The 15,924-nt window shown below is 53.2% G+C and overlaps 2 protein-coding genes across 3 annotated transcripts in view; both read right to left on the bottom strand.

Moving 5' to 3' along the window:
• PIP4K2B (phosphatidylinositol-5-phosphate 4-kinase type 2 beta) overlaps positions 1 to 4,750 on the bottom strand; it is a 30,973-nt gene extending 26,223 nt beyond the window's left edge. The window contains 1 exon segment of the mRNA XM_066205346.1: positions 4,494 to 4,750. Within this exon segment, the coding sequence (XP_066061443.1) occupies positions 4,494 to 4,673 (180 nt within the window). The 5' untranslated portion in view covers positions 4,674 to 4,750.
• A 753-nt stretch (positions 4,751 to 5,503) lies between these two features.
• CWC25 (CWC25 spliceosome associated protein homolog) lies at positions 5,504 to 15,601 on the bottom strand. 2 transcript variants are annotated; one of them, XM_066205327.1, is made up of 10 exons: positions 15,526 to 15,601; positions 14,988 to 15,160; positions 13,441 to 13,677; positions 12,552 to 12,621; positions 11,997 to 12,124; positions 11,689 to 11,758; positions 10,780 to 10,925; positions 9,426 to 9,512; positions 8,739 to 8,900; positions 5,504 to 6,179 (listed from the first exon to the last, which is right to left on the bottom strand). In XM_066205327.1, the coding sequence occupies exons 1-10, from the start codon at positions 15,541 to 15,543 to the stop codon at positions 6,065 to 6,067; spliced, it is 1,206 nt and encodes a 401-aa protein (XP_066061424.1). In that variant the 5' UTR covers positions 15,544 to 15,601; the 3' UTR covers positions 5,504 to 6,064. The 2 variants fall into 2 exon arrangements, with proteins under 2 accessions (XP_066061424.1, XP_066061425.1); XM_066205328.1 differs by lacking the exons at positions 14,988 to 15,160; positions 15,526 to 15,601 and adding an exon at positions 14,361 to 14,397.
• Positions 15,602 to 15,924: the final 323 nt, after the last annotated feature.

Below are 15,924 nucleotides of genomic sequence, written 5' to 3'. Positions count from 1 at the left end.
GAACAGGAAAAGGACTCCTGGAATGGGGATTTGAACGGGAAAAGGGCTCCTGTAGGAGGAGGAATAAGGATTTGAACAGGAGCTCCTGGAATGTGGATTTGAAGAGGAAAGGGCACCTGGAATATGGATTTGAACGGGAAATGGGCTCCTGGAATGGGGATTTGAATGAGAAAAGGGCTCCTGGAATATGGATTTGAACAGGAAAAGGACTCCTGGAATGGGGATTTGAACGGAAAAAGGACTCCTGTAGGAGGAGGAATAAGGATTTGAACAGGAGCTCCTGGAATGTGGATTTGAACAGGAAAGGGCACCTGGAATGTGGATTTGAACAGAAAAGGGCTCCTGGAAGGAGGATTTGAAGAGAAAAGGGCTCCTGGAACACGGATTTGAACAGGATCTCCGGGCTGAGCGGGCTGGGGCCAGGCCCTGGGTCATTCCAGGGGCTGCACATGCTGCTGTCCCCAGAGGTCACTCAGAGCCGGGAAGGGACAGCTCCAGGCAGTTCCCAGCGTGCCAGCACCAATTCCTGGCCTGTTTGATCTGGGCCAGATGCTGCCGTGGCCAAGGAGCTGCGTTTCCCTGGAATACTAACGAGCTCCTGAGGGCCTGGGAGCCGGAGCCCCTGGAGCTGCCTCGTGTTGGGAAAGACAATTTCTGGTGTCTCAGTAGCTCAGCAGAATGGGGGAGACGTTGGGAAAGGTGAGGCAGGAAAAGCTTATAAATAAGATCTCCTGGCAAGAGATGCTGAAAATAGAAAAGCTGTGAGGGAAATAGAAATGAGAGCTTAGAGAGGTGGGCATGGCAGGCAGGATGACGATTTTATGGGCTGAGTGACAGCAAACAAAGGGGCTCGAGGGAGTAGCCCCGCAAGGTATGGGGGAAAAGGGAGATAAGGAAGAGTTGAGAGTTTAGAACACAGAATTATATGGTAATACAGCAGTTCCCATGGGCTGCATGCAGAGCCTGGAGGTTTTGTATCTCGGGTCGGTCACTGTAAATCAGAATATTGAACACAAACGGAGATATAAAGGAAAAAGGACCGAGCTCTCTCACCCCTCATTCACTCTCCCTCTCTTTGGGGCTCCCTCCAGCCCAGGCTGGTGGCTGTAGGACGACCCTTTTACCCACCACTCCTGCAATAAAACCTCGTGTTCTCAAAGTGTCTCAGAGTTCCCTCTCCCTGCCCTCCATGGAGCTCCTACAGCCTCGGGCAAGATCCACGCCAGCCAACAGATCTCCACAAAAACGGCACGGTTGTGCCTTTCCTTTGCCATCAGGCAGAGCTGCTGGAATGTTTTCCAGCTGAGGAACCCAGCAGCATCATCACAGCCCTACAGAGATCCCCGGTGTGGGATCTGCAAACCCGGGATCCCAGAGCCTGCCGTCAGCAGCACCTTACAACTGTTTCCATGGTTCCCAGAGCATCACACCACGCCGTGCTCGTCCCTCCTGCCTGGGAGGAGGCTGCTCTCCCTTCCAGAACCATCCCGGTTTCGCAGCCCGGGCCCAGGACACACACCTGGAGCAGCACACAGGGCCCCAAGCCCCGGGAGCCGCAGCTCCTCTCTCTCCCAGTGCCATGACGACGGCAGGAGAAGCTTCCCCAGGAGCCATCGGGGGCTGGCAGAAAACTCCCAAATCGAGCCTGAGCCTCGGCGGCTCCACTCAGACACGAGCTCTCCCCTCCCCTCCGTGGTTTTCTGGTCCAAAATTCAGATTGTTTGAGTCACAGCGGCCCCACCCCGACCCCGACCCCGATCCCGGGCCTGCCTGGGGACCGCCGGGACCTGTTTGTTGAAACACTAAACGGGGGTTCCAGAAAGCAGCTCCCGCTGCTCTCCAGAGCCAGCCCTGGCCCTGCTCACCAGCCCCTTTAGGGGAGAACCGGCCCACGGGGATTTCTGCGGCGCGTGAAACGGATGTTTGTTTGATTTGTCCGGGAAAAAGTTCACCCCGGAGCCGAGCGTTTCTGATGGGATCCTCCTGGCACAGCCCCGGGCTTGTGCTCAGAGCTGTCTTCTCCTCCTCCCTCCGCAAGGATCCCAGGGCAGAACCCCCTGGACACAGCCCAGAGCCTCCTCGGCCAAACATTCCACAACCCCCCAAAACATTTCCACAAAGCTTAAAGGTGTTTCCAAAATGATTTGTCACCCCTCCTTGTCCAAAGCAGCCAAACATACAACAACCCCCCAAAAAGATTTCCTCAAAGCTTAAAGGTGTTTCCGAAATGATTTGTCACCCCTCCTTTTCACAGTCAAATATTCAACAACCCCACAAAAGATTTCCACAAAGCTTAAAGGTATTCCTGAAATGATTTCTCACCCCTCCTTGTCCAAAGCAGCCAAACATACAACAACCCCCCCAAAAAGATTTCCTCAAAGCTTAAAGGTATTCCCAAAATGATTTGTCACCCCCCACCTTGTCCAAACGTTCAACGACCCCCCAAAAGATTTCCTCAAAGCTTAAAGGTATTCCCGAAATGATTTCTCACCCTCCCCTTTACACAGCCAGATATTCAACAACCTCCCAAAAGATTTCCACAAAGCCTAAAGGTATTCCCAAAATGATCTCCAAACCCACCAGCTGGAGGCACATCATTCCAATCCCCACCAGGATCACGTCCCGGCCACAGCCCAGCAGGAGCAGCTGCCAGGGAACCACCAAACCCTCACGCCGAGGTGGCAGAGAGATTTACTGGGAAATCCTGAACGCCTTCCCAAAGGTCAGGAGGTCACAGCTGAACTTCTCTCACCTCCTTTTTTTTCCCTCAGCTCCTTTCCTGGCAGCAATTTCTCCCTAATACACTTCCGATATAATCTCATTAGCAGCTCAGTGTCAGCTCGCCTTCCTCCCTCTTTGCCCGAATATCTCAGAGCCAAGTGTTCCCAAAGTTATTCTGGCCTGAGCCTCAAATTCCTGCCAGGCTCCTGCTGCCCACACAGCGACAACAAAGGAAAACACACCAAAAAAAAAAAACCAAACCAGAAATGCAACAACAGTCCCTACGAGGCCACGAATGAAAAATCCCATCATTTCCATTTCTTCAGGGCTGCTGATGGCACCGCTGATCAAAGGCTGATTAAACTCATTATCCTGCTTCCTGGGCAAGGCTGGGAGCACTTGGAACATCCTCTGCCTCAAAGGCAGCACGGGGCTGAGCCACATTTGGGAGCTTTCACTCCAGCCAGGCAGGCCAGGAATGCAAGGAGGATTTTTTTTTTTTGTGAATTCTTGGTGTGTTATTTGTTTTGGAAAAAAAAAAAAAACCCAAAAACAACAAAAGAGCCCAAATCCCTTTCACTCTCTAGGAAACATCCGCTAATCCACCGGAGAAACAGGTGTGTCTGAGCCCTAAAAGTGGATTAATTGAGGAAAGGACAAGGCTTCTTTGGCCACCAAGAACAGCAGCCACATCATCCAAGGCTCAACGCTCGTGCCTGCCGTCAGAAACCGGGGAGAAGTTTCCAGAGAAAACACAGGGATGGTCTCGGGAATTACCAAAGGAGGTGGAACAGAGCTGAGCCATCACAGACATTCCCAAGGGACTCTCACAACCTGTGCCCAGAGGAACTGAGACCAAGAGGACACGCATGGCCCGAGCCCTGCAATCAGAGGGGACAAAACCTTGCATTTCTGGGGGGATGGAGTGGGAGACGCATTGTCCCCTCCGGGCTGTGACACCGGGGAATCCCTGCCTGCGACAGTCCCGGGTGGAGACCCGAGGGATGGCACAGGGAACAGGGCTGTGGGGGCCAAACTGGGGTCCTCAGGGCCCCCACGATGCCAGAGGGGGAATTGTTCCACAGCAACATCGCCCGGGAAGGCATCGGTCCCGGGGGCTGGAAAAGGTGTCGGGGGTGGCAGTGTGGGGACACAGGGACACCCCGAACTGCCCGGGGACACAGGGACACCCCAAACTGCCCGGGGACACAGGGACACTCCAAACTGAGCCCGGGGACACCCCGAACTGAGCCCGGGGACACAGAGCCCAGGGAGGGGCTGCCTCAGGGGAGGGATGGAGGAGGAGGGAAGGCTGGCATCCAGCGGGGATGAGGGTGCCGGGGGGAGAAATAAGGGCCCATCCTGAGGAGGAGCGGGGAAGGGTCGGATCTGAGGGGGTCGGGCATTGCTGAGGGGCACAGGGGGCTCTGAGGGGACCAGGTCCCGTTCCCGGGGGCTCTGAGGGGACCAGGTCCCGCTCCCGGGGGCTCTGAGGGGCACAGGGGGCTCTGAGGGGACCAGGTCCCGTTCCCGGGGCTCTGAGGGGCACAGGGGGCTCTGAGGGGACCAGGTCCCGCTCCCGGGGGCTCTGAGGGGACCAGGTCCCGCTCCCGGGGGCCGTGAGGGGCACAGGGGGCTCTGAGGGGACCAGGTCCCGCTCCCGGGGGCTCTGAGGGGACCAGATCCCGCTCCCGGGGGCCGTGAGGGGCCGCTCCCGGCTCTGAGGGACGCGGGTTCGGGCGGGGTGTGGGGGCCGCGCCGCCCGCTCTCACCGTGTGGTTCGCCCCCCACATCAGGACGCTGAGCAGCGGCTCCGAGGCCCGGAACAGCTTCACCTTCTGGCACACGAAATGTTTCTTCTTGGTCTTGGTCTTGCTGGCGCTCAGGGCCGAGCCCACGGCGGCCACGGCTCCCGCCGCCGTCCCCGCGGCCCCCGCGCAGTTCGCGGCCATGGCGGACCCGAGCGACCCCCTCCCCGCGCCCCCCTACCAGCGCCTCCGCATGGTTCCGCCCGGCCCGGCTGGCTCCCCCCCTCCTCCCGCAGTGGTACCGCCCGGCCCCGCCAGGCCCGGCCCGTTACGCTTCCCTCTCGCCGACGCTGCTCCGCCCCCCCCCCCTCCGCCGCCGCGGTGGTTCGGTCCCCGCCCCCCCCCCCCGCCCGCCCCCGCGGTGGTTCGCTCCGCCGCGGCCGGCCGAGCCCGCTCCGGCCCCGCGCCCAGGAGGCGCCAAGATGGCGGCGGGCTGAGGGGGTGGCCAGCGGGAGGCGCCACGTCCCGCCCGAGCGGGGGGAAGCCGCGGGTAATGGCGGAGGAAAACTCCGGTCCGCGCTGCGGCAGGAGCGGAGAGAGCCGCGGCACGCATCGGGCTGTGGGAGGGAACAACGGAGAGGGATAACGGGGAGAGAAAGAGCCAGAGGGAAAAAAAGCCTCGTTCCCCCCTCCTCTTCCCAGAGATAGACTCGCCCAGCCGGCGTGACGCGCCGCGCAGGGCCACGCCCCCTAGGGAACGGACCAATCAGCGGCGAGGCGGCTGGAATTATGAATGGGCTGTTACACACGTCACGCGCCGCCGTTTAAAGGGCCCGCGGCCGCGCGGGGACCCCGCCGGGACCCTCGGCGGGACAACGGGGACACTCCGGGCCCGGGACGCGTCCTGCGGGCTGGACACGCCCGAGAAGCGGCTGCTGCAGCCTCCCGAAGCCTCGCCAACCCTTCCCGCCCACAGCCAATTCACCCCTTGCCCCTCCCTCCCGGAGCCACAAAGGACATTTAACAAACGCCAGTGAAGTTTCTTAATTAAAAAGGCAAAATAAATCTACAACTGCTGTACATATACACATTACTTACATTACAAAATCCCAGAGAAGTATTTGCTGTGGCAGCTACGCCCTTGCTCGTTCCCCCTTTTTCCCCCTCCCCCCTCAGAAACTGCTTCTTTTGGGTCAAGGAGCGATGAAATAAACCTGCGAGCCACCAAGGAGCACAGTGGGAGGTGTGGATGCAAACGGTGTGGAACAGGGGTTCTGCCAAATCCCACGGAATCACCTCAGGCGCGGATGGGCTCTGCTCCGGATTTTCAGGATTAACAAAAATAAACCTCCAGCTGTGGCACAGTTTGGTAACAATGTACAAAAGTGACACCAGTCAGGGCGGGGAGAGCAGGAGGAGCTCTGGGATCACGTTAGAAACGGAACAAAAAGAGCCTCAGGAGGCCCCAAACCCAGAGCCCCAAGTCCTGAACGCCGCCGAGGGCTCAGCTCCGGGATCCGGAATTGTTCCTGCAGAGCTCTCACCTCTGGGGAACAACCACCACTGAGCTCCTGCCCAGGGGCACGACAGGGCTTTCACCTCTGCATAAAGTTCTTTTCCAAGGCAGCAGGAGTCCTCTGCAGGGAGTGGATGTTGCGTTTGACCCGATCCTCCAGGCTCGAGGTGGAGGCACTTTCCAGCTTCAAACGCCTGCAGGGACGGGAGCAGAGAGAGAAATCACAGCTCTGGTGTCACCAAAGCCCAGGAAAAACCTACAGTCACCTGTCAGATGGTAAAACAAAAGAGGGAACGGGAGCAGAGAGAGAAATCACAGCTCTGGTGTCACCAAAACCCACTAAAAACCTACAGTCACCTGTCAGATGGTAAAACAAAAGAGGGAACGGGAGCAGAGAGAGAAATCACAGCTCTGGTGTCACCAAAGCCCAGGAAAAACCTACAGTCACCTGTCAGATGGTAAAACAAAAGAGGGAACGGGAGCAGAGAGAGAAATCACAGCTCTGGTGTCACCAAAGCCCAGGAAAAACCTACAGTCACCTGTCAGATGGTAAAACAAAACAGGGAACGAGAGCAGAGAGAGAAATCACAGCTCTGGTGTCACCAAAGCCCAGGAAAAACCTACAGTCACCTGTCAGATGGTAAAACAAAAGAGGGAACGAGAGCAGAGAGAGAAATCACAGCTCTGGTGTCACCAAAGCCCAGGAAAAACCTACAGTCACCTGTCAGATGGTAAAACAAAAGAGGGAACGGGAGCAGAGAGAGAAATCACAGCTCTGGTGTCACCAAAGCCCAGGAAAAACCTACAGTCACCTGTCAGATGGTAAAACAAAAGAGGGAACGGGAGCAGAGGGAGAAATCACAGCTCTGGTGTCACCAAAACCCACTAAAAACCTACAGTCACCGGTCAGATGGTAAAACAAAAGAGGGAACGGGAGCAGAGGGAGAAATCACAGCTCTGGTGTCACCAAAACCCACTAAAAACCTACACTTACCCATCAAATTGTAAACCAACACAAAATAAACCAAGTTTATTTTTAAATTCAAGGTTTAAATAAAGTTTAAACTTTTGCCCAGCGGTTGGGGGATGAGGTTGACACCTCTCCAACCCCACTGGTCAAACCAAAATCAATCTCTCAATTTACCTTTCCCCCCTTTCCCCCCCCCCAAAAAAAAGTATTATTTCCTAAACATCAGTCTTTGTATATGTAAAAAAAACCAAACCTCCAATAAAAATGTAAATTATCAAAAAACTGCAAAAATCAAAACAACCCTCTGGGGCTGAAGGAGAGCAGCTCAGGGTTAGGGACTGGATTTTGGGATGGAATTCCCAGAGAATTCCCAGAGAAGCTGTGGCTGCCCCTGGATCCCTGGAAGCGTGGAAGGTGGCCCTGCCATGGCAGGGGTGACGCTGGATGGGATTTAAGGTCCTTTCCCACCCAAACCACTCCAGGATTGTGTGATTTTGTGATCCCAGCTCTGGGCTTCGCTGCCACGAGCACAAGGGACTCAATGAGCACCTGTGCTCAGAGGTTTTATTGCCAAACACAGATTCCAATCCCACGGGGGGAACTGCAGGCCTCAAACTGCACCAAGCTCCCCGAATACTGAGAGATTTGAGAGAATACCTGCACATAAAACACCCCCAGGGTGGCAAAACATCAGCAATGCCCAGCTTGGGCCTGACTCCCAACCAGCAAAAACCAGGCTTTGGGTTGAGGGGGAAATTTGGGAGCAGCAGATGTCACCAGCTGTGGAAAACCCAGGGCAGAGGTGCAATCCCACGATCTGACCCACCCCAGACACCGAGCTTTGACAAATCCTTCTCTGCTTCAGGACTTTTGCCTTTGTCAATTATTCTGAGTTACACTCAAGGTTTTATTTTCATTTGACACAAATTAAGTGTTGACAGAATTAAGCACAGTTAAGCTTGGCTATATTTAGGTCTGAGTTAAGTGATATTTTATTGTTTTAGTGTCCTGTTAATGCTACGTTTTATTATCATTATTTATTATTATAAGTATTGTTATTATTTATTACTATTATTGTTAATATTATTTATTTATTTAAGTATTCTTTCAATGCTAAGTTTTATTATTGTTTATTATTTTATAAGTATTTTATTATTATTTATCATTATTAATGTTATTATTTTTATTTATTTTATTATTCTGTCAATGTTAAGTTTTATTATTATTGTTTACTATTTTATGAGTATTGTTATTATTAAGTATTATTTATCATTGTTGTTATTATATTTATTTATTTATTTTAGTATTCTGTTAATAAACGTTTTATTATTATTGTTTATTATTATAGGTATTGTTATTATTAAGTATTTATTATTATTACTATTTATTTTAGTATTCTGTTAATAAAACGCTTTATTATTATTGTTCATTATTATTATTTTATAAGCATGGTTATAAGTGTATATATATTGTTTATAAGCATTAAGTATTATTATTATTAATGTATATTTATTTATTTTAGTATTGTGATAATGCTAAGTTTTATTACTATTATAATATGACATTATTATTATTATTATTATTATTACTATTATTATTATTATTATTATTGTTATTATTTTTATTTTATTTTATTTTATTAATTTATTTTAGTATTCTGTCAAGGCTAACTTTTACTAAGTTTGGGCCCCGTTCGGTTCAGGTTAACCTGAAGTTGTTTTAGAGCTAAATCTCTCCTCGGAGTCTGGATTCCCCCGGGAGGAGGAGGCGGTAAAAGACTCACTGGAAGAATTTCCCGTCCCTGGTGTCGAGTTTCTCCAGCTCCCGCTCCAGCTCCTCCTCCCTGCGCTGCCTCCGGAGGTTGTTGGCTCTCTCCTCCTCCCTCCACTTGGCGTTCTCCATCATTTCCTGCCGTTTCCTCTCCAGTTCCTCGGCAGAGATCTTCCTGGAGGGGTGGAAAACACCTCTGCTGACATTTCCCTGTGAAGCCTGACCCCTCTCTGGGATGCTGGAATCGTTCAGATCAACCAAAAACGGTTCACAACCCTCCCAAAATGAGGGGGATTTTTGTCCCTGGCAGCCAAGCAGCAAAGCCCGTGAGGACACTTTTAAACATCCCACCTCCCCACATGGCAGCAGGAGGCTCTTTGCTCCCTTCTGCTCACTGATCCCCGAATTGGTTTAACTTGATCTCCAAGGTGACGCTGTCAGGATCCTGGTTTTGGCCTGACAGAACAGGATTACCACCCCTGGGACAAAGAATTCCCCCTCCTGCTGCCCTGCGGCACAAGCAGCACCAGGGGCTGGGGAGGTCCCAGCCAGCAGCCAAGCCCAGCAGCACCAGGTGAGCCCAGGTGGGGTTTTTTTGGCTATTTCACCTGTCCCACTCCAGTCACCAGAGGAAAATTTGGTTCTCAGGTGCCCCCCCAGGACTGGGACAGGACAGGGACAAGGACAGGGCCCCACTGACCTGGTGTAGCCCGACGTGTGCTGGCGCCTGAAGCTCTTTTTGGGGGAAGGGCTCCTGGCTCTGCCCTTCTCCTCCCGGCTGCTGTGCCTGCAAACCCCAAAATCCCAACATCCATCAGCCCCAAAACCCCCTCGTCGGCCCCAAAATCCCCTCGTCGGCCCCAAAATCCCCTGATCAACCCCAAAATCCCCTCATTGGCCCCAAAATCCCCTCATCGGCCCCAAAATCCCCTCGTCGGCCCCAAAATCCCCTGATCAACCCCAAAATCCCCTCGCCCGCCCCCAAATCCACCCAAAGATCCCATTTTTGAACACCCCCTGGGGCATTTGCCACGTCCTGAGGTCCAGGTGTCCCCCACAGCCACAGGGCTGGTACCTGGCCACCCTAGAAACAAATCCCGCTCTGAATTTACTCTTTCATTATTTCATCAGCAAGCAACAAATCACCCGCCTTTATCACTTTATCTGTATTAAACAAAGGGAACTTTAACAGCTCTGAGTGATCAGCTTTAAGAGATCTGGGATTCCATCAGCAATCAACAAATATCTGGGTTTTTTCTATTTTTTCTGTATTAAATGAAGATGACTTAACAGCTCTGAGTGATCAGTTTGAAGAGGACTGGGATTCCCTCAGCAACCAACAAAAAATGGTTTTTATCACTTTATCTGTATTAAATAAAGGGAACTTTAACAGCTCTGAGTGATCAGCTCAAAGAGAATTGGAATTCCATCAGCAATCAACAAATATCTGGGTTTTTTCTATTTTTTCTGTATTAAATGAAGATGATTTAACAGCTCTGAGTGATCAGTTTGAAGAGGACTGGGATTCCCTCAGCAACCAACAAAAAATGGTTTTTATAACTTTATCTGAATTAAATAAAGATACTTTTACAGCCCTGAATGATCAGCTTTAAGAGATCTGGGATTCCATCAGCAATCAACAAATATCTGGGGTTTTTTCTATTTTTTCTGTATTAAATAAAGATGATTTAACAGCCCTGAATGATGAGCTTGAAGAGGACTGGGATTCCCTCAGCAACCAACAAAAAATGGTTTTTATCACTTTATCTGTATTAAATAAAGATAATTTAACTGCTCTGAGTGATCAGTTCCACCAGCAATGAACAAACACCTGGTTTCCTGGTTTTCTCTGTATTAAATCGTTTAACATCTCTGCACGATGAGCTTGCAGAGGACTGGGAGCCCCAGCAACCCCCCGCCCCAAGGGTGTGAGTGCAGAGGGCGACCCCGGAAACAACGGGGACTGTCCCCTCCTGGGAGCCCCTGGACACCGCCAGGGCAGAGATGCGGCAGCTGGGATCGCAGGGACGGGATTGCAGGGAATTCCCACTCACAGTCTGCTGTGCCTGGAGGGAGATCCTGCGGCTCTCTCGGGGTTCCTCCTGCTGGAATGTCTCTGTGGGGAGCGGGACGAGCTCCGGGAGCGCTCCCGGGCTCTGGGGGGGCTCCGGGAGGGCTGGACCTGCTCAGGATCCCTCACCTGGAACACATAGAGCTCTGCTGGGAACACTGGGAACACTGGGATGGGGTGGGATGGGATGGGGGGGGATCCATGGGATGGGATGGGATGGGATGGGATGGGATGGGATGGGATGGGATGGGATGGGATGGGATGGGATGGGATGGGATGGGATGGGATGGGATGGGATGGGATGGGATGGGATGGGATGGGATGGGATGGGATGGGATGGGATGGAGTGGAGTGGATGGGGTGGGGTGGGGTGGGATGAATGGGATGGGTTGGGATGGGATGGGATGGATTGGGTGGGACGGGCTGGGCTGGATGGGATGGAGTGGGGTGGATGTGGTAGGTTGGATGGGATGGGATGGGATCCATGGGATGGGATGGGATGGGAGCAGCCCTCACAGGGCACAGGGGATGAGATCTGGCACAGCTGAGGGAGGGAATTCCTGCCTGGGGTGGAATTCCCAGAGAAGCCGTGGCTGCTCCTGGATCCCTGAAGTGTCCCAGGCCAGGCTGGAGCAGCCTGGGGCAGTGGGAGCTGGCAGGGATGGCACCGGGTGGCTTTGCTGTCCCCTCCCACCCATTCCATCATTCCATGGATAATCTGAACAAACCTTATCCCAAATTCTGGGCAAAAGTCTGCCTGAACCCTGAATAATTTGAATTTTAAAGTTTAGCTGGCTCCACATTGAATCTAAAATTTACTAAATCATGTCCCACTCATAACCCTGCTGCAGCTGTTCCCAAAACTCCTGGTTTTCCCTCTCTCAGGGTGTACCTGCAAGCCATATCCCGGGATTTTGGAAGAAGCGGCCTTCCAGGAGGAACTGTCCGCTCTTTTCTGAGACCTAAAAGGAAAATAAAATCCTTCTGAAGCAGATGAACTGCGAGAATAAATCCATTTTTACCATTAAACTCTTTTTATCCGTTTATAATTTATACATTTCATACATTAGCCACCCAAAACCAACGGAGCAAAACAACATTTAACCCAATTTAATTAAAAGCATTAATTAGGGAGACAAAACTCAGGGAGAGCAGCTGAAAAAAAAAATCAGGAATAAAAAATAAAAAAGGAAAACTCACTTGTTCCTGCCCCTGTCCTCCTCAGAGCTGGAGCTGTGGCTGCTGGAGCTGCGCCGCCGGTGCTTCTTGTGCTTCTTCTTCTTCTCCTTCTTCTTCTTCCTCTCCTTCTTATCCAAACTGTTCTGCAGCTGGAAAAGGCAGAAAATTCCCTCAGAATCACAGGGAAAAAAAAAAAAAACAAAACAAACCAGAATTCCCCATGGGAAAGCTCCTGGCACAAAATACCCAAGCCAAAAAAAAAAAACAAATTCCAACAGAATAAATGTAAATAAAATACAAAAGAAAGAAAAACGTGGAGATGTTAATAAAAGAGACATTTTTAATTGAAAGGTATTTGCAGAATTTTTCTTATTTAGAGGTGTAAAAAAAATGTCTCTGAGAAATCTCTTGATAAAAATGTAGAGAACTTGATTAATTTCAAGATTTAAAGCCAAAAAATCTTGTTGAATTAGATTTTCTCTCAAAATCGAGGAGTTTAAGGAGCAAACAGAGCCCAGCTCCTCGTCCTGAACAAGAAAAACTCTGATTTTTGCTCCTCCCCTGGCTCACACCTACCAAAGCTTTGATCTTCTTCATTTTCACCGGATTGTTCAAAACTTCTCTTTTCTTTTCCTCCTCCCTCTTCCTAAAGCAGGGAAAAAAAAAAATCAGGTTTTCTAATCACATTTTCACAGAGAGGATCCGGCAATGCAAGCTCTGAAAACACAGAAAGCAGGACAAAAAATAAACAGAAATGTCGTGTGATCGTGTGTGATCCTGTGTGATTCTGCTGGATCCTTTGTGATTCTGTAATTCTGTGTGATTCTCTGTAATTCTGTAACTCTGTGTGATTCTGTGAGATTCTGTAATTCTATAATTCTCTGTAATTCTGCGTGATTCTGTGTAATTCTGTCATTCTGTGTGATTCTGTAATTCTGTGTGATTCTGTGATTGTGATTCTCTGCAATTCTGTGTAACTCTCTGTCATTCTGTAACTCTGTGTAATTCTGTAATTCTCTGTAATTCCGTGTGATTCCGTGGGATTCTATAATTCCGTGAGATTCTGTGTGACCCCGTGTGATTCTCTAACTCAGTGATTCTGTGACTCTGGGTGTTTCCGTCACTCTCTATGATCCTGTGTGATTCTGTAACTCTGCGATTCTCTCTGATTTCTCTGAGCCACAATTACTGCACGTACTCTAAACCAAACAGCTCAGGGGTCAAACCAACCTAAGGAACTCCCAGAACACGCAAACAAGTTCAAGGAAACGTCTGAACACCTACAACCTTTATAAACACACATTTGACCGATGCAGCAGAAGTAGTATCCAAGAAGAATTGCCACGGTTACCCGGGCTGCCTTGACCTCCACCAAGCTCCTCTTATTGATTTCCCCCTGATGAAACTTTGGAAAATTCCCCAAAAAATTCGAGTTGCTCTGAGGAGTGACGCGTTTGCCACGCACCTGATCATGAAGAGCGGGTCCTCGCGGATCTTGGTGGCCATGTCCAGCACGGAGCTGGCCCCAGCCCTGGCGAAGATGGAGCCTGGCAGCAGCCCCGTGTCCCCAGAGCCGCCGGCGTCCCTGTCGCCAACCTTGTCCAGGATGAACTTGTCCACGGGGCGCCCCATCAGGTACTCCTCCCTGTTCACCATCCCCCCGGGGCCCTGGTACATCCACTCCAGCTTCTCCTCACGCTTCCTGTGCCAAAAAAAAAAGAAAAAAAAAAAAAAAATCCCTTTTTATTTATCCTAATTTATTTTTATTGAAGGCTCAGGGGTGGGTCGGTGCTGGAGCCAGGCCCGAAGGATGGGATCAGAGGGATGGAGGGAAACTTTTCCAAGGGAAACAAAACTCAGCCCCCATCGGTTTCCTCCTCTGCTGGGAGGGTTGGGATTGTGCAGCCTGGGAAAGCTCTGGGGTGACCTGGCTGGGGTCTTTCAGTCCCTGATTGGGGCTCCAGGAGAGCTGGAGAGGGGCTTGGGACGAGGGATGGAGGGACAGCACACGGGGAATGGGTTTGAATTGACAGAGAGCAGGGTTGGATGGGATTTTGGGAAGGAATTCCTCTCAGGGAAGGAGGGGAGGCCATGGAATGGAACTCCCAGGGAAGTTGTGGCTTCCTCATCCCTGGAAGTGCCCAAGGCCAGGCTGGATGGGGCTTGGAGCACCCTGGGAGGTGTCCCTGCCATGGCAGGGGTGGCACTGCCCGGGCTTTGATGTCCCTTCCACCCCAAACCATCCCATGAGCAGCAAAGCCATTGTCCCCAGGGCTCTAACCCAGCCCCAGAGCAGGGCCAGGGCTGCTGTCCCCTGCGCTGTCCCCTGTGCTCTCTGTGCTGTCCCCATGCCATCCCCACAGTGTCCCCGTGTCCCGCTCTCACCGCACGGTGCCCATGTCCCTGTGCTGTCCCCGCAGTGTCCCCGTGTCCCGCTCTCACCGCACGGTGCCCATGTCCCTGTGCTGTCCCCGCAGTGTCCCCGTGTCCCGCCCTCACCGCACGGTGCCCATGTCCCTGTGCTGTCCCCGCAGTGTCCCCGTGTCCCGCTCTCACCGCACGGTGCCCATGTCCCTGTGCTGTCCCCGCAGTGTCCCCGTGTCCCGCTCTCACCGCACGGTGCCCATGTCCCTGTGCTGTCCCCGCAGTGTCCCCGTGTCCCGCCCTCACCGCACGGTGCCCATGTCCCTGTGCTGTCCCCGCAGTGTCCCCGTGTCCCGCTCTCACCGCACGGTGCCCATGTCCCTGTGCTGTCCCCGCAGTGTCCCCGTGTCCCGCTCTCACCGCACGGTGCCCATGTCCCTGTGCTGTCCCCGCAGTGTCCCCGTGTCCCGCTCTCACCGCACGGTGCCCATGTCCCTGTGCTGTCCCCGCAGTGTCCCCGTGTCCCGCTCTCACCGCACGGTGCCCATGTCCCTGTGCTGTCCCCGCAGTGTCCCCGTGTCCCGCTCTCACCGCACGGTGCCCATGTCCCTGTGCTGTCCCCGCAGTGTCCCCGTGTCCCGCTCTCACCGCACGGTGCCCATGTCCTCGGCGTAGCGCTGCATCTCCTCCCTGGCGCGCTCCTCCTGCAGCTCCCGCTGCAGCTCCTCGATCTTCTTCCTCTCGGCCTCGTGCTTCTGCTCCGCCTTCCACACCTTCTCCACATTGCGCAGCGTCTGCGGGTGCCAGCTCTTCTTGAGGTTCTGCGGAGAGCGGGGTTGGCACAGGACTGGAACCGGGACTGGCACAGGATTGGCACCAGGACTGGCACGGGATTGGCACTGGGACTGGGACCCGGACTCTCCCGAGCCCGCCCACAGCCCCGGCCCCCTCAGCACCCGCTGACCCCTCCCAGCCTCCCCTCAGCCCCCTCCAATCACCCCCAGACCTCCCGAAGCCTCCGATCCCCCCCCGGTCCCGCTGAGTCCGCCCTCAGCCCCCGCTTCCCCTCAGCTCTCCCGGCCCCTCATTCCCCTCCGGCTTCCCCCCAGCTCCCCCGGCCCCCCTCACGCTCCCCCGGCCCCTTTCAGCTCCTCCGGTGCCCTCACTCGCCCCCGGTTCCCCTCACCAGGTCTCCCCCCCCCATCGCGGCTGCCGGCTGAGCGCGTCCCCCGCCGCTACCGGTAACGGAAATACGTCATCACCGCGCTCCGCCGCTTGTGTTCCCGCGCGACTTCCTCCTCTCTGTGCGTCACTTCCGCCTAGGCGGCGGGAAGATGGCGGCGCGCAGTATGGGCCGTGCGGGAGGAGGAGGAGGGAGAGAAAGAGCCGGCGGGGAGGGGTTTTATTCCCTTCGTAGAATCCGGAGTGGTTTGGGTGGGAAGGGACCTCAAAGCTCATCCATTCCCACCCCCGCCCTGGCCAGGGACACCTCCCGCTAGCCCAGGCTGCTCCAGGCCCCGTCCAGCCCGGCCTCGGGCACTTCCCGCCAATTGAGACAAGATCTGAGCGTGTTTTAAATGAGCCT

Source organism: Chamaea fasciata, unplaced genomic scaffold (genome assembly GCF_029207755.1).
Source record: "Chamaea fasciata isolate MVZ Bird 193981 ecotype frontalis unplaced genomic scaffold, bChaFas1.0.hap1 SCAF_27, whole genome shotgun sequence".
In the NCBI taxonomy this organism is placed as follows: domain Eukaryota; kingdom Metazoa; phylum Chordata; class Aves; order Passeriformes; family Sylviidae; genus Chamaea; species Chamaea fasciata.
The sequence above is the reverse complement of the archived record's forward strand: the minus strand, read 5'-3'. Positions and strand labels throughout refer to the sequence as shown.

What these genes read in the sequence shown, in the direction of transcription:
- CWC25 (XM_066205327.1), bottom strand. An exon ending in GACCCGCTCTTCATGATCAG is followed by an intron (nt 12,622 to 13,440) that starts GTGCGTGGCAAA and finishes TCCCTGCTTTAG; the next exon opens with GAAGAGGGAGGAGGAAAAGA. An exon ending in TGAAGAAGATCAAAGCTTTG is followed by an intron (nt 12,125 to 12,551) that starts GTAGGTGTGAGC and finishes TGCCTTTTCCAG; the next exon opens with CTGCAGAACAGTTTGGATAA.